Here is a 25,031-nt window from a genome sequence, read left to right as displayed (position 1 = left end):
AGTGATAGTGATTGGGCTTCTTGCCCAGACACAAGATGATCTATTTCTGGATATTGCATATACTTAGGAAGCTCTTTAATTTCTTGGAAATCCAAGAAATAGAAAATTGTTTCTCGTAGTTCATGTGAAGCTTAATATAGGGCCATGGCCTTAACCTCTTCTGAAATCACATGTCTCACCTACTTATTAGAAGACTTATAACACTCTTACTCTAAAGTTGCTTTACTATTTTGTGATAATCAATCTGCCTTGCATATTGCCTCTAACCCGGTTTTTCATGAACGCACTAAACATATTGTTGTCACACGGTTAGAGAACAATATGGAAGTGACAAAATAAAACTAATGCATGTTCCTACTCATTTGCAGTTAGCAGATGCTCTCACTAAAGCTCTTGGACCAAAAGACTATGCCTCTATTCATTCCAAGCTTGGGTTGATTAATATATAAACCCCAACTTGTGGGGAGTATTAAGCAATAATGAGATTGACCAAGGAAAGCAACTTGACTGAGGAAATCTCAACCATGACCGAGACAAGTTCTATCATGATCGAGAAAATCACAAGATCAAGGCACCTGACCGAGACAGGACCAAGTCACCTGACCGAGACAGGACCAAGGTGCATGACTGGGCCAACACTAAAGCACATGACCGAGGCACCTAGGCATGTGACCGTATCAACAACACGACGCATAGGCCATGTGGCCAAGACGACAGAGTCACCACACATGGGCCATCTGACCGAGACAATAAAGTCAAGGCACATGGGCCACATGTGCCATATGACCGTAACTACATGATCAATGCTGCTTGGACAAACTTAGTTTGGCATAGGCATAGGTCATATAGCCATAGTGCAGATACCTTGTACAACAAGAAAACGTGATCTGTAACTTCTTGTTTCTTTTAATCACGTTTGATTATTCCATTAGTTAGTTAGGTTCTATATATAATCATCATCTTCTTCATTGTAAATGCAAGAGAAAACAATTCAATTTACTTTTATTCAAATCAATCAAATTTTCACATCTTTCATTCTTCGTCATCAACCTTCAAACTTCTTTTCCAAGAACCAATTTGGGTTCTTGTTCAATCATCATCTTCACTTCCTAATAGGGGTGGTTTGTTTAACTTTTTTGTCTTCAAGCCAAATACAACAGAAGGAGTGGGTGAAGAAGATAGTTGAATAACACATAAAAGATAAGCAACAAATTTAATGGAAAAGGGGGATATATAACGAATATTAAAGGTTTGTAAGGGAGTCAAATGAGAAAAAGGAAGTATGACTATGAAAATAGGACAATGATCACATGTTCTATAAATTTCATGTCCTCATGTCCCAAACCAATCAAACTTCACAAAATAATATTAAAATATTAATTTTTGTTTTTATAATTTTTTTGTTTAAATGAATGAGACTTTCTCATTGGTTTGGGATACCAAATGAGACATGAATGAAAACATGTGATCCCCACCCGTGAAAATAAGCCTATAATAGTTATGAGAAAAATATGTACTTTTTATCTGACTCAGTACAAATTGGTTGGTTTAGAAAGAATAAGAATAGAGTTTGGGGATAAATGATCTTCATTCAAGGTGGAATAGATAAAGAAGATGAGAGGTTTGCAAGGTAGTAAAAGAAGAAAAAAGAAGTGTGACTATAAAAAGAAAGTTATATTGGCCTATAATAGTATGAGGATGATGTATAATTTATATCTAACTTCGTAGAAGTTGATTGGTTGGAATCGGAATAAAGGGAGAGAAGATCTTTATCTTTTATTAGGTGAGAGTCTTATATTATGAATGACATTTTTTTTACAATTAATATTGAGGGAAAACTTGTATAAAGATATGTATATGTAGATACAATTAATAAAATCTTTACAATATATTACAAATTTAATTTTAATTAAAATTCAATCATAAATGAAAACAAAATAAAAATATAAATACACATGTCTCTAAATGTCACTCGAGCAGAGTAACAATTGGGCTACCATACTAGGAGGTACAATATTGGATTCTTGTCTCTACTTAATTATTAATATTTTCTGAACAAAATTAATTTGGTATATATTCGGTGGGAAAAAATGACAAATTAAAAGGAAGTGATATAATTGAATATAGTAAAAAGATACTTGTTATTTTATTGTTCGATCTATCTACAAAAGGGAAATTTCACGGTTCTTGATGATGTATGTAATAACCACTACATATTCTTTCGAGTGCTCTCTAAAAAAAGGAAAATCTAAACAATTTTAAAGGAAAAGATTTTATGGATAAAAAAAGTGTTAGTTTACATATATTTGTTTTCATATTTTATACTTACTAATAACTTATCTTTCCACCTTACAATTTGATAATAATTAAATAAAGATAAAAAGGCGTAGATACACCATATTTTCAAATTAACTAAAAGTAATATTGAAGTTATTATCAACTAAATATTTTATCATTTCAAATTTTGTGAAATAACACCATAATAAAGTGTCAGATATTTTATCCCTGTTCTTTTTAAATCATCAACTCAACAACACTTGTTATTTTTAAAAAGTTCAGCTTTAACTTACTTTTTACACTCACAACCAACCTTTAATCACAAGATATATGAATCGAATAATACCATAATTCTATCAACATACTAATATTAAATAATAACAGTAAACACACCCTTGTCACTCTGTGATGCTTCTGCCATGAATTAGGTTCTTTCACTCAGAATAAGTTCACTTATCTTCTTGGTTGATAAAATGATACTACAACTTTATTCAGGCCATATTTCTAAAAGCAGAATAAAATGGTTATTTTATTTCATCACTGTATAGGGAAAGAAGGAGTAACCCCTCTGTTTGTGTCAATAAAAGGCCCTTAATGTGGTACCAATGCAAACTGCAAAAGAAGTGAGCAACATAAGCTATTACAATGGCTTCTGCTCAGTGTCCAAAACCCACCACCACCATTGAAGTGTGTCAGCCAAAAGGCCAGCACAGCTCGTTCGGCCAAAAAAATTCTGAGATGACTGGCAAGGCTTTCAAAGGCCACCATGATGGCCGCTATGGCAATGGCCAAAACCAACTTCAATGCTATAGCCAACAAACCCTGGTTGAGTCTCATGACCAAAATAATTCCAAATCTGAGACTCACTCCTATGGCCAAACTCAAACCAAACAAGAGAACAGGCATGAAGTAACAAAAACCCAGATCAAAGTTACTGTGGTGGAAGCTGAAATCACTCAAACCTATGAGAACCATGACTCTTATCCTTATGGTACAACAACATGCTTTGGGTCTCATGCTGTGAAAAATGGAGAGCCCAACAAGGATCGGAATCTGTTCCAGAGGTTGAAGAATCACATACCCCACCATAAAAATGATGGAAACAGCAGCAAGAGTGACAGTGATGATGAGAAGTGCCCAAAGAGCAAGGCTGGTGTTGAGAAGTGCCCAAAGAGCAAACCAAGTAATGAGAAGTGCCTTAAGAGCAAGGCCGGTGATAAGAATTGCCCAAAGAGCAAGGTAAGTGACGAGAAGTGCCCAAAGACCAAAGCTGGTGATGAGAAGTGCCTAAAGACCAAAGCTGGTGATGAGAAGTGCCCTAAGAGCAAGGTAAGTGATGAGAAGTGCCCTAAGAGCAAGGTAAGTGATGAGAAGTGCCCTAAGAGCAAGCCAAGTGAGAAGTGTCCAAAGAGCAACCGATGTGTTTAGACATGCCCAAAGAACAAGGCAAGTGTAGTTAAATGAACAAGAGTTCTCAAGTCTATCCTAAAAAAACAAAAAAAAACATGGAAATAAAATCATTAACATTATATAAATGCACGTTAGGTTAGAACAAGATTTAATTTGTTTGATTGATAAGTATTGACTACTCTGTTTTGCATCTGCAGAATTGATGAAAGGAGTAGGCTGCAAGCTTGTGTGAAGAAAGGATGGACTAGACATCTTTTATAAACAGTGTACTTATGATTTGATTATGCTATTCTTGTACCAAAAATAAATGCCAATGTTCACTTGGCTGTGTGTGCCTTATGACGAATAATACAGATGCTGAAGTCTGCCTATTATTACAGGTCTGTCCTATGTTAGGATCATATAACACCTTTGTTGCTTAGAATAATACGGATACGTAAAACTGCATCAAGTTAAACTCACACTGTCCTCAGTCCACACTATGGCAAGTTTCTCAATTCTGTCAGCAAGGAATTAATTTACCTCTAGTTTGCTAAATAAAAAAGAAATCAGAACAAAGCTGAAAAAAATATAACTACAGACCACCTTACAAAAACAAGAACTTGATTGCTACCAAGCAAGATAATTGTATATTCAAACCTTGATACACCACAGAAGCGAAAAATATCCAGCCATTCATCATCATTCTAGAGACTTTGAAATGAAAGCTGCAATAGCCTGGAGAGCAACAGCTTCAGCTGCATCCTGGGTGGAGCCATTTGCTTGCAGATGCTTCTTACCAATCTTGAACGAGTGATCACCCCCATCAATGACATGCAGCTCGTTGCAGGGTTTCATCTTCTTCCGAGTGGCTTCTAACTTCTCAAGCGGACAGAGATTATCCTTGCTTCCCTGCACAAGACACATATAAGACAATTAGGAAATACACTAGCATAATTTCAAACAGAGGATGACCATGAATGCTGCAGGAGAATACCACTGATAGAAACCTAAAACATTTGATGGTTCATTCAATAGGCTAGTAGAATGAAAAACTGGAGAATTATGACTACAGGACTATACCACACTAACGGTTAATGACTGATTATAAAAGAATAGACTACCTGTACAAACATTGTAGGAACTGTTAGCTGCAACAGTGTTTCATCTCTAACTGCACCATTGATGCCCTGGAACAATGACAGCTAAATAAAAGTAATTCCATTTTTTTCTTAAAACTCTGTTCTTTACTGGTAACGGCCATACCAAAACAACCACAGAAAAGCAACGTGCCTACCATAATAGTTGAAATGTGGCATACCGACAAGAAAGTGTGACAAAGCACAAATGAGAAAGCAAGCCAAAGGAAATGCATAGTTAAAATAAAATGTTTGCACAGCTCCGCTCCACATGCACCAAGAAGAACTAATTAATCAACCAAGTGGACACGTTATAATATCTAGTGTAAAGCCAAACTGGTACATGAAATAAAATGCTAAAAAACTAAGAGCAAGGTAAGTGATGAGAAGTGCACAAGGAGCGAGGTAAGTGATGAGAAGTGCCCTAAGAGCAAGGTAAGTGATGAGAAGTGCCCTAAGAGCAAGGTAAGTGATGAGAAGTGCCCTAAGAGCAAGGTAAGTGATGAGAAGTGCCCTAAGAGCAAGGTAAGTGATGAGAAGTGCCCTAAGAGCAAGGTAAGTGATGAGAAGTGCCCTAAGAGCAAGCCAAGTGAGAAGTGTCCAAAGAGCAACCGATGTGTTTAGACATGCCCAAAGAACAAGGCAAGTGTAGTTAAATGAACAAGAGTTCTCAAGTCTATCCTAAAAAAACAAAAAAAAACATGGAAATAAAATCATTAACATTATATAAATGCACGTTAGGTTAGAACAAGATTTAATTTGTTTGATTGATAAGTATTGACTACTCTGTTTTGCATCTGCAGAATTGATGAAAGGAGTAGGCTGCAAGCTTGTGTGAAGAAAGGATGGACTAGACATCTTTTATAAACAGTGTACTTATGATTTGATTATGCTATTCTTGTACCAAAAATAAATGCCAATGTTCACTTGGCTGTGTGTGCCTTATGACGAATAATACAGATGCTGAAGTCTGCCTATTATTACAGGTCTGTCCTATGTTAGGATCATATAACACCTTTGTTGCTTAGAATAATACGGATACGTAAAACTGCATCAAGTTAAACTCACACTGTCCTCAGTCCACACTATGGCAAGTTTCTCAATTCTGTCAGCAAGGAATTAATTTACCTCTAGTTTGCTAAATAAAAAAGAAATCAGAACAAAGCTGAAAAAAATATAACTACAGACCACCTTACAAAAACAAGAACTTGATTGCTACCAAGCAAGATAATTGTATATTCAAACCTTGATACACCACAGAAGCGAAAAATATCCAGCCATTCATCATCATTCTAGAGACTTTGAAATGAAAGCTGCAATAGCCTGGAGAGCAACAGCTTCAGCTGCATCCTGGGTGGAGCCATTTGCTTGCAGATGCTTCTTACCAATCTTGAACGAGTGATCACCCCCATCAATGACATGCAGCTCGTTGCAGGGTTTCATCTTCTTCCGAGTGGCTTCTAACTTCTCAAGCGGACAGAGATTATCCTTGCTTCCCTGCACAAGACACATATAAGACAATTAGGAAATACACTAGCATAATTTCAAACAGAGGATGACCATGAATGCTGCAGGAGAATACCACTGATAGAAACCTAAAACATTTGATGGTTCATTCAATAGGCTAGTAGAATGAAAAACTGGAGAATTATGACTACAGGACTATACCACACTAACGGTTAATGACTGATTATAAAAGAATAGACTACCTGTACAAACATTGTAGGAACTGTTAGCTGCAACAGTGTTTCATCTCTAACTGCACCATTGATGCCCTGGAACAATGACAGCTAAATAAAAGTAATTCCATTTTTTTCTTAAAACTCTGTTCTTTACTGGTAACGGCCATACCAAAACAACCACAGAAAAGCAACGTGCCTACCATAATAGTTGAAATGTGGCATACCGACAAGAAAGTGTGACAAAGCACAAATGAGAAAGCAAGCCAAAGGAAATGCATAGTTAAAATAAAATGTTTGCACAGCTCCGCTCCACATGCACCAAGAAGAACTAATTAATCAACCAAGTGGACACGTTATAATATCTAGTGTAAAGCCAAACTGGTACATGAAATAAAATGCTAAAAAAAGGCACAAATTTTAAAAGAGTATAAACTCATGACTAGACTATAAATATCAACAAAGGGATAAGTGGATGTTGAAATGTTGAATTATCAAGAAAATCATAAATGAGGCATGAAGCCAATAAGTATACTAGTATAGAATTAGCATATACTAAGATGAACTAATTTCAATACATGGTTCAGTAACCTCAACCCCAGGTAACTAGGTAAGAGGTACAAAAATATCATACGTAATAATCCTGAAGGGCCAAGATTGGTACGAAATTATAAAAAAAGAACATCAAAATCAAACCTTTAATGGGTAGCCCAAGCATAATACGGCAGAAACATTAATGTCTTTCAAGGTAGCCGCCACCATGCAGCCAACTCTACAATATATACAAGATACAAGGTCATATCATATGTATCTTACTACTAATAATGCTAATTGGTACATCCACAGCACAACATATTTGTCTAAATAAACAAACACAACATACCTTGAACCCATTGATTTGCCTGCCAGTATTAAGGGATGGCCAGGGTATTTAGTTGCAGCTTCTTTGACAATGTTAGAGTGAAACTCCACCAATTTTTCAGCCTTAGGAGGAGCCCTCTTTTTTGCACCAGACATATCTAGCAAATGGAAAAATCGTTAGATTCACTTATGACATTCATACACACATCCATTCACCCCATACACCATCAGGCAATACAAATTATCTGGAGACTATCATAACTGCTTGAGTAAAATTATTTATTTATGTTTGGCTAAAGTATAGAGGGTGAACCTCAGCATAACGATAAGATTTTTGTCTTGTGACTTGGACGCCATGGGTTTAAATCTTGGAAATAGACTCTTCGCTTGCGAGACTAAGATTGCATACATCTGCCCTCCTATACCCCACTAGGTAGGAGTCTCGTTTACTATGCCACCCCATTTTTGACTAAATCGTAATTTTGGTCCCCATATATGATTTGTATCTTCAACTTGGTCCGTATGCATAAACAAGAATTCAGTTCAATTCCAATAAGGCTATATGTACAACTATTTCGACTTGCTCCTCGTAATGAACAGCTTGCTGAATTTAAAGTATACGATCAAAATAATTGTAAAAATGAATACGACATTCGAAAAGACAAGGAAATCATTTTCAATTTAGTCCCTACAACATACTCCAACGTTATATTGTGATATTAAATGACAAGGACCAGCTAATAAAAAAAGACAAGGAAATAATTGTACATACTCATATATGAAATGAATAGACTTTGTTTTAGGTATAATATAAAGACCAAAAACATACTTTGGTATTTTTTAATGTGAATAATGTAAGCAGTGATAATATATAAATCATTGAATACCAAAGAAATATAAGAATCACTAACTTACAAGGATAATCAAAAGTAACAACATCAACAGCTTGAAGTGCATCCTTCAACATAGTCTTCCACCTATTACAAATAATAATAAATAAAAAATTCAGAAATTTCACAAGGTTTAACAGTTAAAGCTTAAACGATGGAGTTATATGTCGTTTAATGACATAAGAAAAAGGGAAAATAACCTTTGCATCCAATCAGAGGAAGAAGGAGCACCAGCACCGTGAGCGAAGATAACCACCGGTGACGAGTTTTGAATCGTTGACGACGATTCAAACTCGGCGTCTTTGGTATGACGACGTCGTTTTGAAGGAGGTGATGAATCCATGTCTTGGGAATAGAAAGAGTAAAATCCCCAAATCAAAACGGGATTAATAGTAAACCCGGTATTAATTTTCGCGCCAAATGTTAGAAGTGAGAATGTGGCTTTTCCCTCCATAATAACTCACCAAGAAATCAGGGGGTATTTCGGAATTTCCAAATTAATTATTGTATCTTCTTTAGAAATATTTATTCAGCTCTCTTTTTAAGTAAAACTAACCAATTTCATATATATTAAGGAAAATAATTAAATGTAATTAATTTTTTTTATTTATAAAAATATAAATAATAAAAATTATTAGTAATTAAGACTAAATGGAGTGATGAAGAATAATTATTAGACATTACTATCTCATTTCGTACTTTTTTTAATATTTGATTTCAATCAAAAGTAGTATTGAAAATTCTAAAAATAATTACATTCAATTATAATTAAATCATGAAATGATGATGTTTTCTAACTTATAATTAATGCTAAAGGTCTTGATGGACGATATTATGGGTCTGATTGGTGACTTAATTTAAAAATGATTCTAGTTTGTAGTCTTCATTAATTTAAGGGTTGGAACACTTTGAATCATGAAAATTTTGGTTCGACCATATTAAACCTGGTTAAACATAAATAACCCAGGAAGTGAACTAACTGATCACTTAAAATTTAAAAAAAATGTTTCATTACTCTAATTTTTGTTTTAGCCAGATCTAAAAAAGATAGAGAAAAATTACTTTAATATAATTATATTTAATTATTAATTATGTAAAATTTTACACTTATATATAATTATATATTTATAGATAAAAAATATTATTTATATATAAAATCATTCGGTCTGATCAAACAACTCAACCGTGTAAACTAGTTAAGTCTAATACGAGATTTTTTTTGATATAATATCTAATTCAAGTTTCACCATATTGCTTCATAGATGAGTGTAATGTCTAGATTGCGAGATTTTCTTGAAGGCAAGGCAATATCAGGGGCATGGGGTAGTTTCTAATTGTATTATTTACCACGATACATCTCAAGTTAAGGTCCTAGGTATTCTACTAGTGATATTAAAACCAGACTAGACTGGTCAGTTCGACCGGAAAACCGGACCTCAAACCGGTACGGCATAGTAGTTGGACCGAATAAGCAACAAAACTGGTCCAAACCGCCCAAAATTGGTCAAAATCGGACAGTTTTCGATCAAATCGAAAAATCGGTCGAGTTGTTACTAAACTGGTTTCTTCCTCAAAAATCTCATTTCTTCTTCATGTTTTTTTCTTCTTCCTTCTCCATCTCACGGATTCGTCATCCATTGTGTTTCTATGACGCATCTCCATTTTGGAGATAAAGTTTTAGAAATGGGAATGGGGGAGAGAGAAAATAGAAATAATGGAATGAACATTTTGGAGATAGAGTTAGAAGATAGATTGGAAAAGAGAGAAGATAGAAAGTTAGAAACTTTTTGGAGAGAGAAAATTAGAAGAGGATTTGAAAATAGATTGGAAATAGAGAAAGTTAGAAAGAGTGGGTGGTGAAGTGGATGGAGCATTTTCTAAAAAAAATTATATTAAATAAAGTGACAAATTGATTGAGTTCCACCATTTCATCTCACAGTTTCAAAGACACTAAATGTGTTTGTGTATGAAAGTTTTTTTTTAAACTATGAACATTGATTATAAATTTGAGTATCTACATATTAGAAAATTTTTATTACAGGTTGATATATATATAAATATAAGAATGTTTATCCGGTTTAACCGACATGCGATTAATTACTGAACTACTGGTTGAACTATTGAACCATTAATAACTGGTACATTTTTAATAACATTGCATTCTACAACTATATTGTAATGAAATGGGATAGTTTCTCCTTCTCGTATTTTTCCTTTTTAGTTTTTGGTGATGTACCCAAACAAATCAAAAGAATCCATGTTGTGTCTTGTAATAAGTATTAAACAATATAACATTCAAATTGTTTTTTATTTTCTCCTATTTCTTTGCATGCAGAAAAATAAAAACCCATCAACAGAAGAAAATTAGTCTCTATTACATGTGTTCCACTCTATACAAATAATTTTCACTTTACAACTAGGATAAAGATTTTGTTCAACTTCCTTTAACAACTAAAAAAACTTATCTGCAATTTTGGGACCTTATTTTTCAAGGCTGTGTTTTAAGATATAGCATTATAGCTATGAACTACCAAAGGTAAAAGTATTGTCCAGCTATTACACCAAAAAGGTGTAGCTAAGGGCCCAAATATATACTACCAGCCCAATTACTCCAATTTTAATATCATAATCTAAAAAATTAGTCTATTAAATGTGAGAGTCCCATAGTTTAACTATAATGTTAAATTTATTATTATACTCTATGTGAAACTCCTAACACATTTCTAGCGACTCATACTTGTCTGTACCTATATATAACTTTTGTTGTAGTGTGTTGTGATTTAGTTTGATTACTTTAGTAATTTTCTCATAGAGGTTCTATATTTAACATGTATATTTTAATGTTATAAATTTATGTATGTATTGCACTCACGACTTAATTTTTTTTGGGTTTGTCACTCTTTAACGTTGTAGCCTGTTGTGAGAAAATTCAACTATTGCGATTGTAACTATAGTTAGGATATAGTCATGCACCAAATTTATTAAGTATATACAATGTTAATTAATATATGAAAATTGATATTCCAATTTTATCTAATAAAAAAAATAAGAATTGCACAAATTACTATGAACATTGATTTACTTATATATTAGAGACTTCACGCTTTTAAGTCTTCACATATTAACATGTATATATAGGAAAACTTGTGTCAATAATATATATCAACATACAGATAACTAATAAAATTTTCATAAAAAGTTTAATTCTAATTAAAATTAAAAAAAATGTATACATTAACAATGTATGAGTTTTATATATTTTTTCTGCATTATTCACCATTTACATTTAGTCATTATTGACTCTTCAAAAAAATAATATAAATGAATGCCAGATGATATATCAAATGTGTATTGTTGTACAATGACTCGTATCTCTAGATAACAACAATACAAGTTATGAGTTTGGGCTGATGTAAATGGTTGGGGAAGATGACTATATATTTATGTCATGTAAACCTAATATAACAATGAGAAAAACAGTACAACACAAATATTTATTCTCTAATAATACATACAGGTAGTCTCTCAACACACTCGGGGACATATGCATAATTGACCGAACCTCATTATCAAATCCCTCGTGTTATTCGCTTTTACCTATACTCTTTTACTATTTAATTGCTTGCTTGTTCCCTACAATTGGTATTAGATCCTCTTAATTCACTTGCCAAATTCAAGGTGAGGAAGTTCGATGGAACTGATAATTTCGAATTGTGGCAAAGGAAGGTTAAGGGTGTTTTGGCTCAACAAGGTCTATCAAAGACGTTGCGTGAAATAAACCAGATGATATGGATCAACTAGATTGAGAAGAGTTGAAGGAGAAGGTTGCATGAACCATACATCTTTGTCTATCAGATGAGATGATGTATCATGTTATAAATCTAACATCACCAACAGAGGTATGAGAGACATTAGAGAAGTGATTCATGTCCAAGTCTCTAACAAATAAGTTGTATTTGAAATAGACACTTTATGGCCGGAAGATACAGGAGGGTGTTGATTTGCAATAACATCTCAACAATTTTAATCAAGTGATCAATGACTTGCAGAAACTTGATGTGAAGGTTGATGATGAAGTCAAAGCAATAATATTGTTGTATTCTTTGCCAAATTCCTATGAACACTTGGTGACAACATTGACGTACGGGAAAGACTCAATCAAACTGGATGAGATCACTGCACTTCTGTCCCACACTCAAAGAAGACATAATGTAGGGAAATGGTCTCATGGTGATGGTTTGTATGTGAAAGGGAGCCAAGCATGTGGGGGGAGCCAAGCGTGTGGGAGGAGACAAGGTAGAGGAGGTATTGTCAAAGGGAAAATACCAAATTCTAGGGCAGAACACCAGTAGAGTGCTTTAAGTGTAAACAGATCGGGCATTACAAAAAAGATTGTCCCAATGAATGAAGTCCTAACAAGCCGGTGGGGAAAGATGAAGTATCTATATCTACAAATGTTGCATAATAAGATGACTCTGGTTACAATAGTGAAGTTGATCTACTATCTGTATCATCAAATCATAGTAGAGATGAGTGGATACTTGGCACTGGTTGTTCCCACCACATGATGCGAAACAAAGAATGGTTCAACATATATAGAGCAGACAATTTTGGTTTCGTGTATCTTAGAAATAATAAAGCATGTGGAATTATTGTCATGGGAGAAATCAGAATTGTGATGGATGATGATGTAGTAAAGACGTTATGTGAGGTTAGGCACATACTAGGTTTGAAAAATAATTTTATTTCTTTGGGGATATTGCAAGCCAAAGGATTTAGCTATAGAGTTGATGAGGATAGTGATATTCTTCGAGTATGCAAATGTGCTCTGACTGTGATGAAGAGTAAGAGGACTGTTGGGAACACTTACAAGCTGTAAGGGAGAACAACTGTAGGTGGAGTTGCTAGAGTGACTAAAGAGATTTTAGTAGATTCAGACCATGGTGCTACAAAATTATGTCACATGTGTTTAGTGTGTATGGCATGATAAAACTATGCAAAAGAGAACTATTGAGGGGAGTCAGCAAATGCAAGTTAGATTTGTGCAAGTATTGTGTGCTTGAGAAACAGACATGAGTTAGTTTTAAGGCTGGCCAACATAGGACTCAGGGTATTCTAGACTATATCCACATTGATTTATGGGGACCCACTCAAGAACCATACATAGGAGGTTCTATGTATTTTGTTACCTTGGTTGATGACTTTTCTCGCAAGGTCTGAGTATATTTTCTGAAGCATAAATCAGAAGTCTTTGCCAAGTTCAAGGTTTGGAAGGCAGAGGTAGAGAACCAGACTGGTAAAAAAATTAGATATCTGATGTTACACTATGGTATAGAGTACAAAGACTCACAATTTCAGAAATTTTTCGAGGAACATGGCATTTAGAGGCACTTTTTAGTGAAAAAGACTCCTCAACAGAGTGGTGTTGTAGAGAGGATGAATAGAACTCTTACAGATAGGGTCAAATGTATGAGACTGAATGCTAGACTTTTCAAAGGATTTTGGGAAGAGGCACTTAATATGACATGTTATGTCATCACGAGCTTCATTGGATGGTAAAGTTGTAGAAGAAGTATGAACAGGTAATCCAGTCAATTATAATATGTTACACATATTTGGTTGTCCTACTTATGCACATGTACCTAATGATGAACGATCTAAACTTAATCCAAAGTTAAAGAGGTGTATCTTCATTGGATATACCAAATGTGTGAAAGGGTTCAAGTTCTAGGATCCAGTTTCTAGAAAAGTAGTGTTGAGCAGAGATTGATAAACAATATATTACACACTATTCATAACCTTCATAATGATTGATGATTCTTGGTGTCTAATTGACTTTGTTTCACAAGATTTAGTGTTTTAGACTTTATTAGACTAATATTCCTAAAATGAGTTAATTTGATATTATTTAGTCTGATTAAATCTATTATCATTTTCAGATTATATTTGGCACCAATAGCATTTTGGGCATTATGGAAGTGGAGGATATCTATTGAAGTGAAGATTGTATTTTAATTTTAGGAGTTTTATTTGTAAATTCGGTTTTAGTTTTGGGTCCATTATTTAGGGCCCATTTTCGGTTTTACTCTTTGTAAAAGAGGGAACCCGAATATCACTCTTCATTCCATCACTTTACATTTCGTTTTTCCCTCTTTTTGCTCTTCTAGGGTTTCTTTATTGCATTTCGGTTTTCACTTCTTCTTCATTTCATTTCGTTTTTGCTTCCATTTTCATGGAAGGCTAAACTTGTAGACTAAATTCCTTTGGTAATGTATCACAACTCTTAGGTTTTGTTATTAAAGTATTTTCGGTTTCTTTACTATTGATTTCTCTATCCTATTTCTAAATATGGTTGCTTAATCTTATTGTTTGGATACTGGTTTGTGAGTTTATCTTCGTTTAGTTGATTTACTCTCTAGTGCATGAACGCTTAGTTTGTGTGAATTTGTTAATGTTCCATGACTATTCTGATTTCGCTTAGTTAAATGTTTAAGTTATGAAACTGTGCAAATTAGGAAGATGATTTTTGGAATCTAGAATTAATCTTTTGAAATCGAGGATTGAGTTATGAATAAACGAACCAAAGAGACTTAGTCGTTTTATTACATTGCTTAACTAATGTTTCTGAATTGGATTTATGTTCATACTATCCAACAAAAAAAAACCTTGTGTGTTGAGTATAAGGTGTTTGAAGCTTTGCTTGAAAGATAATCATTAGAAAACGACCTATGAGTCACTTCCTAGTACTGTAGTCTTTAATTGTTATATTATGTGTATCGGGTACGACCTCGATCAGAGATATAATGTTTGATAAAGATTTCATGCTGAAACACATAGTTTTGACAGAGGTGTCCATGCCAAATGGAGAGACTTTGAGATTAAATATGATTCCAATGAGCAATGAAATGGTTCAGGTGAATACAAGCATAGAACCATGCACTAGCTCAAGTCAAGAACATGATGATTCTCAAGCGGAGAGTTTAGGTGTACAATAGTATCTACTTGCTAGAGACATGGATAGACATCCTATCAAACCTTCAAAGGGATATGACTTTGAGGATATGACTTCAGTTGTTCTTCATATCAGTTCAGGAGACCCATGTAGCTTTTAAGAGGCTATAAACAGCTAGGAGAAAAAACATTGGATGAGTGTCATGATGAAGGAGATTGAGTCTCTACACAAGAACCAAACTTGGGAGCTTGTCCCATTGCCCCAAGACAAGCGTGCGATTGGGTGCAAGTGGAAGCCAACAATATCAAAAATTGATGATATTCGCCAACCTAATGCAGAAGATGGAGATTGATGATATTCGCCAAGATGAAAATTGTTGTGCAATGACTCATATATCTAGATAACAACAATACAAGTTATGAGTTTGGGTTGATGTAAATGAGTTGTGGTAGAGAGCTATATAGTTATGTTATGTAAACCTAATGTACCAATGAGAAGCATAGTAAGACACAAATCTTTATTCTCTAATAATAGACAATGGTAGTCTCTGAATGCTCTGGAGGATGTAGACACAATTGACTGAATCTCGTTACTAAATCCTTTGTGTTATTCTCTTTTCTCTATACTCTTTTACTATTTGATTGCTAGCTTGTTCCCAACATATATAAATCTTTATACTCACAATACATATATATTATACTATTAAAATTTAGTCCTAAATGGAAATACCAAAAAATATAAATGCATTTGTCTCAAAATATAATGTATTGCATACTTCCATACAAAAGTTTATCTTTAACATATAACCCAAAATGTAATGATTGATGTTTTGTCTGGTAAAGCTTACAATGCATCATTGTTGGTCTAGTTCACTCTTACACACACGTGTTTCCAACACACAATTCCCCTTAAGGTAAGGCAGGCAGGGCCTACGCCTCAAGCACGGTCGTGGTCTCATATGGTTTGAACTTTGCAGGATACATACGTTCTATACACGCAAAGTGCTGCTGCATTAAACAAAACTGGTTCCCTAATTCTTCCCTTTCTTCAAAGGGATTCCAAGACCATTGTTTTGACTAAGAAAGTAATCATAATAAAAGTGCCCCAAAAAATAAAATAACAACACAACCCTATCACATGAACATTAGGATGTTATAATATTTTATTTTGACAAAATATTGATATATAATTCTTTTCTAATTATTTCGATTATAGTTTTTTTGGCCTCTCTCTTCGTATTGGAATTGGACTTACTCTCATTTATTTCTAGGACTTCTAATGATTACGTTCATATATGTTTAAACAACCTAAGACATAATTGTATCATCTTTTTTATAATAGAAGCTACTCTAAGTCTCTCCTTAATACATTCATTTATAATTTATTTTGTCTAGTATGTCATTTTATTTTCAATGAAGTATTTTCATATCTCTCACATGACTCTCCAACATTCAATCATTATACCATGTTGGTCTTATAGTTTAAAAAGTAACACATTTCTCCATCTAAAAGAAAAGGGGAAATTTTAAGAGTGAACTTGGTTTTATAAAACTGAATTGTATTATAATTAAGTTTAAAGTAAAGTAATTTATGTATATATATTTTATAGGAAAATCAATGTATGAATTTCATTCAAACAGAAAGCTATATTTCTAAATACTTAAACTTTTCAGCACGGAATGTGATCCATATTTACATAATCAATAATAGTTCTTATTTTATTAGGCTTTGTTTGAGAGTTATGAGAGAAAGAGAAGGAAACTGACCAATGGGTAAGAATGAGGGAGAACGAGATGGTGAAAGGAAAATAAATCTCTCCCATGCTTTGGAGTGTGAACTTAGATAAGAGTAGACACCAAGATAATCACAATACAAAAATATTTTCTTATTATTCCTTTAGGGTTAATTTGGGAGTTGGATTTTGGAGGGGAAAGAAGAGAAATGAAAAACTTGAGAGTCATCTCACAAGTGTATTTTATGACTTCCAAACCTTCTATTTTCCTTCATTTCCCTCCAAAATCTAACTCTCAAACTAACCCTTAAAAATCAAATTAACAATAAAAATTATACGAAAAATATAATTATACATTTTAAAGTCATTTAGATATTTTAACATATTTGTCATCGGAAAAACTCTAAATTTGGAGAACCATTAAAATTGACATGTGGAGGGTTTTAAAAAGCTCTAAAAATCTCCAAAATTCTTCATTCTTTTTCCTTCAACTTCCAAACAAATGATACCCTTTTCAAAGTCATTCATTATTTTCTCTTCGTCTCCAAAATAACACTCCCAAAACAAAGCCTTAGCCACACATATTTTGGAAACCAAACTCATTATGCATATTACACTTGAAGCTTCAACCTCGAAAGAGGACCAAAACCTAGGCTCTTGTGGTAGTGGGGGGCATTGTCACTTGTTGTCAATAAGAGAGTGAAAGGTGGTAAAGAAATAGGTAGCATGTTGAGTGGGAATCCTTTTTGGAGAGTCCAATATTGGATAAGATTAAAATATGTGACAAAAAAATTCTTTTAACAATTATGATTATATGTTATTTTATATTAAAAAATAAATAAGAAATCTTTAAAAAAATCTCATCCTCATATTCCAGTATTTGAGAAAGCTATGGAGAGGCTGCACGTGAAATATCTGAACTAGAGTCTATGCTTTGTTCTGAAACTTTGGTGAAAACTGGAAGCAAGTCTTCGTAGGTAGCTCCTACTCCTTTATTACCTTAATTAGAAATCTTGGTCTAAGAGTTTGAACACATAGTGTTTCAGTTTATTCATAGTAGAGATGTATGGCATTACCCCAAATTGAATTACTTGTATCATGAATATATGATATATCTACTTACAGTATCTTGGGAATAAATTCAGTGATTTTCAAACGGGAAAGTCACAGTCAAAGTGTCCAGAAAATAAGGTAGAGTCAAAGCTAATTAGACCATTAAAATTAATGGGTAAATATGAAATGACAAAATTATGGGTCAGGATCTCTCCCGTGCTAGAATGTGAAATAAAAACGAGTTTGATGATTTATGAATTTTGTTTGTTTAAAAATAATTAAAAACTTATACCATTAATTAAAACTTTTTCAAGGACATGTATCATGATTTCTATTTATTATTGGACTATTTAGTACTAGAGATAATCTAGTTTTCAAAATTATTTGGATATATTATTGTGTTCTTTTTATTTTTCTCTAGTTTTTTGTTTTGATTTGCATTGTTATGTGGGGATGAGGCTATTCATTGTATAGTAGGCTTTTAGCTAGGCTACTAAAAAAAGTTATGATACAATAACACTAAAATGCAATTATATCATGTACCACTAGAGTTTGGATGGCCAACATGTCATCTTATTTAAGGACATAAATCCTAAATGAAGAGAAATAATCAAGGATAAAAAATTAAAGTGTGCTTTTTGTGTCCTATAAAAAGTATATTGTATCAAGTTTTTGAAATGTCTAAAGGTCATAGTTTTACGACAAACTATTAGGGTATTTGTGAAGTCCTTATAAGAATATACATGGTCCTTAAACTACATTCAATTTAGAAGATTGGAAACTCAAATGTTATAGGTTAAAAATAAGAGATTACCTTCTTAAGCGCTTAACTCATGATATTGATGACAATCTTCACGATCTATCATCCTAATATAAGAGAGACTCAATAGTCATACCAACAAAGTAAATGTACGTCAAATCATATAATAATATCTAATATATGAGTATGTGACATATATATGTGTGCCAAGATGCGGTGTACATAATATTGTGTGGGTAGAAAGCATACAAAACTTTTTATTTTTTATATATTTAAAAACAATATCTAAAAGCTGCTAACAAATATTATGAGCATCACTCTCTTATGATTGTCTGTAGTGGAGTCACCAACTATCTTACCTGATTTCATTGCTTCTACACCTCAAAAGAGGTAATAGAAATGGTAAGATTTTATTATCTACCTCTTTATGTCAATTTTGGAAAATATGGTCTTTGAATCAAATTTCGACGGTTTGGGAATTGATTATGACTTAGAGAATGAATTAACTCACCGTCCACCCATATTTAAATGGTACCCTATTAATATCATGGATCTATATCTTATACTTATTTCACTATTAAAGGACTAAAATTACACCTTTTTTTTGTCTAACAAGAGTTTATGTTGCTCCTATGTATTCATATGTGCAATAGGGAATCAAGACTTACATGATTATCAGATAGAAAATGTGTTGTTGGTTGGATGATTTATTATATAAAGATTAATAGAGAAGAAACAATGTAAATCATGATCTATCATTCCTACCTTCAGAGAAGGGAGTAGTGATCATTTGTTCACTATCATGTCTAAACTCAAGAAGAGAGAAAACATAATATGAATAATGTCTGATCTTCTAATATTTAAAAACTATAAGGTTAAAGAAATACCCAATATTTATCATCATTTGTTTGTCCATTTCAAGAGATGGAGTCCGCTAGCATATCTTAACTTGAGTATGCAGAAGATAAGATCTAAGTCATTACCATCATTTTAATCCTTATTTATACATTTTTATATTTAATATTTAATATTTATTAAAAGTTAATTTAAAACATTTATTACTATTATTTATATTAAAACAAATTTTAATTATTAAATCATGCCAACAAATATCTTTCATCATATTATCTAAAAGTTTATCCTTTATGTTTTATTAAATGATTTACATTTATTACAAAACTTTTATAGAATAAGATCAATGTTTATTTTTTGAAAAAAAAATAGGGATAATGATTAAGTGGGAAACGTGGTGCTTATAACTTATTACATCTATACTTTTATAGTATATATAAAAGAAAAATATGATGTAACTACCACCACCATGATATAATTTCACTTTTCTATTTTGCCCTTAAACTTTTTAATTTTTATAAAAGACCATATAATCATATATAATCATCACCAACATATTAACCACATTCTAACATCTATACTATATATCTATATCTATACTATATATAAAGCCAAAACTTGAAATAACTTCCCTCATGGTATAATTTTCATTTCCTATATTGCCCTTAATATTATTTAATTTTTACAAAAAAACTATATAATCCTAAGCAACTACCACCAATACATTAATTAACCACATATCTCATCTTAAATTAAATATTATCATAATCACAAAAAATGTAATATAAAGTACACCAAACACAACAAATACATTTTAATTCAAAAAAATAAAATATATAAAAATTGTATATGTAGTATCACTCGCCGGCAGACACGAAGTGCCTGTACACACTAGTAGTACATAATGTGCATACAAAATACAAAATGAAGAGTACATATGGATATATATAATATATCTATACTTCTATACTTCTATATTTATACTATATATAAAGCCAAAACTTGAAATAACTTCCCTCATGGTGTAATTTTCATTTCCTATTTTGCCCTTCATACTATTTAATTTTTACAAAAAAAACTATATAATCCTAAGCAACTACTACCAATACATTAATTAACTACATATCTCGCATTAAATTAAACATATCATAAACAAAAAAAATATAATATAAAGTACACCAAAAACAACAAATACATTCTAATTCAATAATTGAAATATATAGAAATTGAATAGGTAGTATCACATAATATTCGTCGGTAGGCACGAAGTATCTGTACACACTAGTACTATATAAAGGAAAAACATGATGTAACTATTATTATGTTATAATTTTCATTTTTCTATTTTTTCCTTAATACTTTTTAATTTATACACAAAACCTTATAATTATATGTAATCATACCAACATATTAATCATTTCACCTTAATTTGACAATTAAAATAAAAACAAAGAAACATAATATAAAATGCACCCAATAAAAATAAAAATATATTCAATATAAAAATTATTCTGCCTCACCAAAATAAAATATATAAAACTTAAATACTTGACATTAGAAAATAAAAATGTTGTGGCCATTCTAGTTATATATAAAGCCAAAACTTGAAATAACTTCCCTCATGGTATAATTTTTATTTCCTATATTGCCCTTAATATTATTTAATTTTCACAAAAAAACTATATAATCCTAAGCAACTACCACCAATACATTAATTAACCACATATCTCATCTTAAATTAAATATTATCATAATCACAAAAAATGTAATATAAAGTACACCGAACACAACAAATACATTTTAATTCAATAAAATAAAATATATAAAAATTGAATATGTAGTATCACACAATATTCGCCGGCAGGCACGAAGTGCCTGTACACACTAGTTATAATAAAACCAAAAGTTATAATATAAAGTATCCCAATAAAAAATATAATATAAAGTATACTCAATACAAAAAAATTAATTTTTCAAAATCAATTATATAAAATTTGAATACTTGGTAAAAGAATGAATCTGGACTGACAGTCACGAAATGCCTATTATCACTATTGTAACTTATAAACAAATCAACTCTTATAATTATTATTGAATTTTAAATAAGAGAAAAAAAGTAATAAAAAAGGGAATGAAAAAGAAAAAAACATGTGCAAAGATCTCTTGCTATGAGACATACGTGAACGAAGCTAATAAGAGGAACACTTTGCACCTAGTCCATTGAGATGTGTGGATGCTGATTGAGTTGGCCTTGCTACTCATGTAAGTAGAAAATTAGGTGTTTTGATATTTTTTAAGTAGAGGCTAAGATGTTTATCTATAGTTGAAAATATGAGACTTTGAGATTAATAATTTGTTACTTTTAAAAATAATATTGATAAAACTTGTTAATCAATTATCTTTCAAAAGTTGATAAGATCGTTATCCCATAGTTTAAAAATTGATAATATTTATTGTCTTTTAGGGTTTATTTATTTAAAAAACCAATAATATTTATTATATCTAGAATTGATTTTATTTAAAATAAAAATAATATTATTTATATGGTAGGATATATTTAATTGTAAAATACTAATAATATTTATTATCATGTAAATTTTATTCATTTTTAAAATATCGCCAATCTTTTGTAAAATTAGTTTTTTGATATTTTTTACATTATTGTAAAACCATTTGAACAAATTTTAGGTGTTCATAATATCAATAATTGAAACCTAATAAAATTAGTTAATATAACCCCACCCCCAATCTATGTAAATCTAAAAATATTGATATAAGGGTAAATATGAGATAGGTAGGGTCAAGTAAAGTTTTTCCATACTCAACCCTAAATATAGGTTGGATTATTTTTTGAACTCTATCAAGTCAGCTTTGCACCCGACCCTAGACTTAAAGGCTAACTTGGCCCCAATGTCGACTGAGCCAACTATAAACTCGAACATATACTTGAATAAATATAATGCATTTTCATTTTAAATAAGTCTTAATATTACTTATTATTATCAGTATGTAATTTGACATATGAAATAATATATATACATATATTTTGCTAATCATTTAGATATATGTATATATGATGAGAAATCATAGAAAACAAGGATACTTTGGGTCGAGTCATGCCATACCCTTCGCTATATATATACATTACATATATGTATATCATTATTTTGTACACAATTGATTAGACACATATAAACATGATGAATGAATTATCATGAGATAAGTAAGGTTGAATCGTGACCTTTACCTAATTTTAAATATTGATAAAGTCTAAGACATAATAAAACTCAACCATATTCGAGTCTGATAATAATTAGGTTAAACCAGATTTGGATAGTCCATACCCCTAATTCATAATATGAGACATATTGAAACTGTTATTTTCTTTTTAGCCCGTAGCCAAGGACTTATGCTTATAAGCTCAAATATTATTCAACAACTAGCTCGCCATCATTTGGAATAGATACCTATCCAATGGCCTACTTGCAGCCACTCAAAAGTAATATATATGTGGATTTATAGTTAAAATGAGAAAAGAAGTATCTCTCATTGAAACATTGAAAGATGTTAAGAATTTAGCTTTGATATATTGTAAGTGTAAAAAAGTTAAAATTATCAACTAATTATAATCATGCATTATTAGAGAACAAAGCCACCATGGAAACAAGACAACGACAATAACAGTTAATCAATTAACTGTATCGATTAATTAGATAAGTGTTAATCGATTAACAGTTGTGTTAATCGATTATCTGGTTAGAAAAATCAAGTGAAACATTGATTGAACAAATCTTGTAATTGACATATTTTACACGTTTTACACATTTAACATATGATGAATTATTTTACAACATGTGTTTATTAGTTTGTTAGTTAGTTAGATATGCAAGTTTGTTACCTATTCATGTACTATAAATAAGGCTTTTCATGTATCAATAATGAGAAATATCCATAATATTCATTTTACTGAAGACTTTGGTCACCGCTGTGCATTCTCTACACTAATTATTATCTTCCGCTTCCAAGATTCAATAAAAGAATCATCGTCAACAATTCGACATGAAGCGTATAAGTTTGTAAAGAGAGAAGATCGAAAGAAGATATTGCTCAAGAATCATGTGTATTTCACCAAACACCATCCACCCATAAAGTAGAAACTTCAAGGTTCTGTAATATTCATTTTGATCGGTTACCGTCATCAAATCAAGAATTTGATCAACATAATAAAATTGAGTTTGGCCAATTTGTTGCACGACAAGCCATTCTTGATGAAGAATATTGGACTTCAACATGGATAAGGGCAGAAAGAAGTTCTGGAAATGGAGAAGTTGATGGTGAACACATTGTCGTTTAACAATATTGTGCCATGCAATATTGTGATCATGCTTTGAAGATTGTTATAACCCATTTTCAACACCCTGTTTGTAAAGGAAAGATTAAAATGCTATAAAAAAGTATGAAATTCACGTCAAGAAAGTGAATGTTATGATCAAGAGCAACCAAGGAAGCTTCAACAATGTAAAACCATGGAAAAACCATGGAAATATGGTCAAGATTTATGACCAGGAAAATAATCAAGTGGTTGAGAGAATCCAATCACATTAGGATCGAGATTCCGATCCATCACATTGTTATCAAACTAAATTATCATGATGGAGTCATTAACATTTACCCTCCAGCTTGAGGGGGGCTATTGGAGAACAAAGCCATCATGAAAACAAGACACAACAATAACAGTTAACCGATTAACTGTATACTTAATCGATTAACTGTGTAAGTGTTAATCGATTAACACAACTGTTAATCGATTATTTGGTTAAAAAATCAAGTGAAGTATTGGTTGAACAAATCTTGTAATTGACACATTTTACACGTTTTACACCTTTAAAACATGTTGAATTATTTTACAACATGTGTTTATTAGTTTGTTAGTTAGTTAGATATGTAAGTTTGTTACCTATGCATGTACTATAAATAAGACTTTTCATGTATCAATAATAAGAAATATCCATAATATTCATTTCACGCTTTCACAATATGGTATCAGAGCCTTAAATCCTAAAGGTTTTGGTCACCGTTGCACATTCTCTATATTAATTATTATCTTTCGCTTCCAAGATTCAATAAAAGAATCATCGTAAAAAATTCGACATGAAGCGCAAAAGTTTGTGAAGAGATAAGATCAAAAGAAGACATTGCTGAAGAATCATGTGTTGTTCACCAAACACCATCCATCCATAAAGTAGAAACTTCAAAGTTCTGTGACATTCATTTTGATTGGTGCCATCAAATCAATAATTTTATCAACATAATAAAACTGAGTTTGGCCAATTTGTTGCACAAGCCATTCTTGATGAAGAATATTGGACAACAACATGGATAAGGGCAGAAAGAAGTTCTGGAAATGGAGAAGTTGATGATGAACACATTACAATTTAACAATACTG

General features: G+C 31.9%; 2 protein-coding genes across 11 annotated transcripts; one reads left to right on the top strand and one right to left on the bottom strand.

Moving 5' to 3' along the window:
* LOC109333317 (eukaryotic translation initiation factor 3 subunit A-like) lies at nt 2,854–5,948 on the top strand. 9 transcript variants are annotated; one of them, XM_019568743.1, is made up of 4 exons: nt 2,908–3,426; nt 3,607–3,670; nt 5,215–5,447; nt 5,609–5,948. In XM_019568743.1, exons 1-3 carry the CDS (start codon nt 2,923–2,925, stop codon nt 5,427–5,429), a joined length of 783 nt encoding a protein of 260 aa, XP_019424288.1. In that variant the 5' UTR covers nt 2,908–2,922; the 3' UTR covers nt 5,430–5,447; nt 5,609–5,948. The 9 variants fall into 9 exon arrangements, with proteins under 9 accessions (XP_019424289.1, XP_019424291.1, XP_019424292.1 ...); XM_019568741.1 differs by having other exon boundaries at nt 2,908–3,516; nt 3,607–3,636; nt 5,211–5,447; XM_019568739.1 differs by having other exon boundaries at nt 2,908–3,516.
* LOC109333319 (KAT8 regulatory NSL complex subunit 3) lies at nt 5,829–8,651 on the bottom strand. 2 transcript variants are annotated; one of them, XM_019568749.1, is made up of 7 exons: nt 8,436–8,651; nt 8,261–8,322; nt 7,368–7,503; nt 7,181–7,256; nt 6,515–6,580; nt 6,088–6,302; nt 5,832–6,056 (listed from the first exon to the last, which is right to left on the bottom strand). In XM_019568749.1, exons 1-6 carry the CDS (start codon nt 8,576–8,578, stop codon nt 6,093–6,095), a joined length of 693 nt encoding a protein of 230 aa, XP_019424294.1. In that variant the 5' UTR covers nt 8,579–8,651; the 3' UTR covers nt 5,832–6,056; nt 6,088–6,092. The 2 variants fall into 2 exon arrangements, with proteins under 2 accessions (XP_019424293.1, XP_019424294.1); XM_019568748.1 differs by having other exon boundaries at nt 5,829–6,302.

This window comes from Lupinus angustifolius, chromosome LG18 (genome assembly GCF_001865875.1).
Source record: "Lupinus angustifolius cultivar Tanjil chromosome LG18, LupAngTanjil_v1.0, whole genome shotgun sequence".
Lineage (NCBI taxonomy): Eukaryota > Viridiplantae > Streptophyta > Magnoliopsida > Fabales > Fabaceae > Lupinus > Lupinus angustifolius.
Note: the sequence above shows the minus strand (reverse complement) of the source record. Positions and strands in the feature narration are given on the sequence as shown.

Bases quoted from the DNA above. Each gene is read 5' to 3' on its own strand.
- LOC109333317 (XM_019568738.1), top strand. From the start codon at position 2,923: ATGGCTTCTGCTCAGTGTCCAAAACCCACCACCACCATTGAAGTGTGT. The intron at 3,547-3,606 runs GCTGGTGATGAG...CCTAAGAGCAAG, and splicing joins AGAAGTGCCCAAAGACCAAA to GTAAGTGATGAGAAGTGCCC. The intron at 3,671-5,214 runs GTGAGAAGTGTC...GGAGCGAGGTAA, and splicing joins GTGCCCTAAGAGCAAGCCAA to GTGATGAGAAGTGCCCTAAG.
- LOC109333319 (XM_019568748.1), bottom strand. From the start codon at position 8,578: ATGGATTCATCACCTCCTTCAAAACGACGTCGTCATACCAAAGACGCC. The intron at 8,323-8,435 runs GTTATTTTCCCT...TATTTGTAATAG, and splicing joins TCCTCTGATTGGATGCAAAG to GTGGAAGACTATGTTGAAGG. The intron at 6,303-6,514 runs GTAGTCTATTCT...TGTCTTGTGCAG, and splicing joins TTCCTACAATGTTTGTACAG to GGAAGCAAGGATAATCTCTG.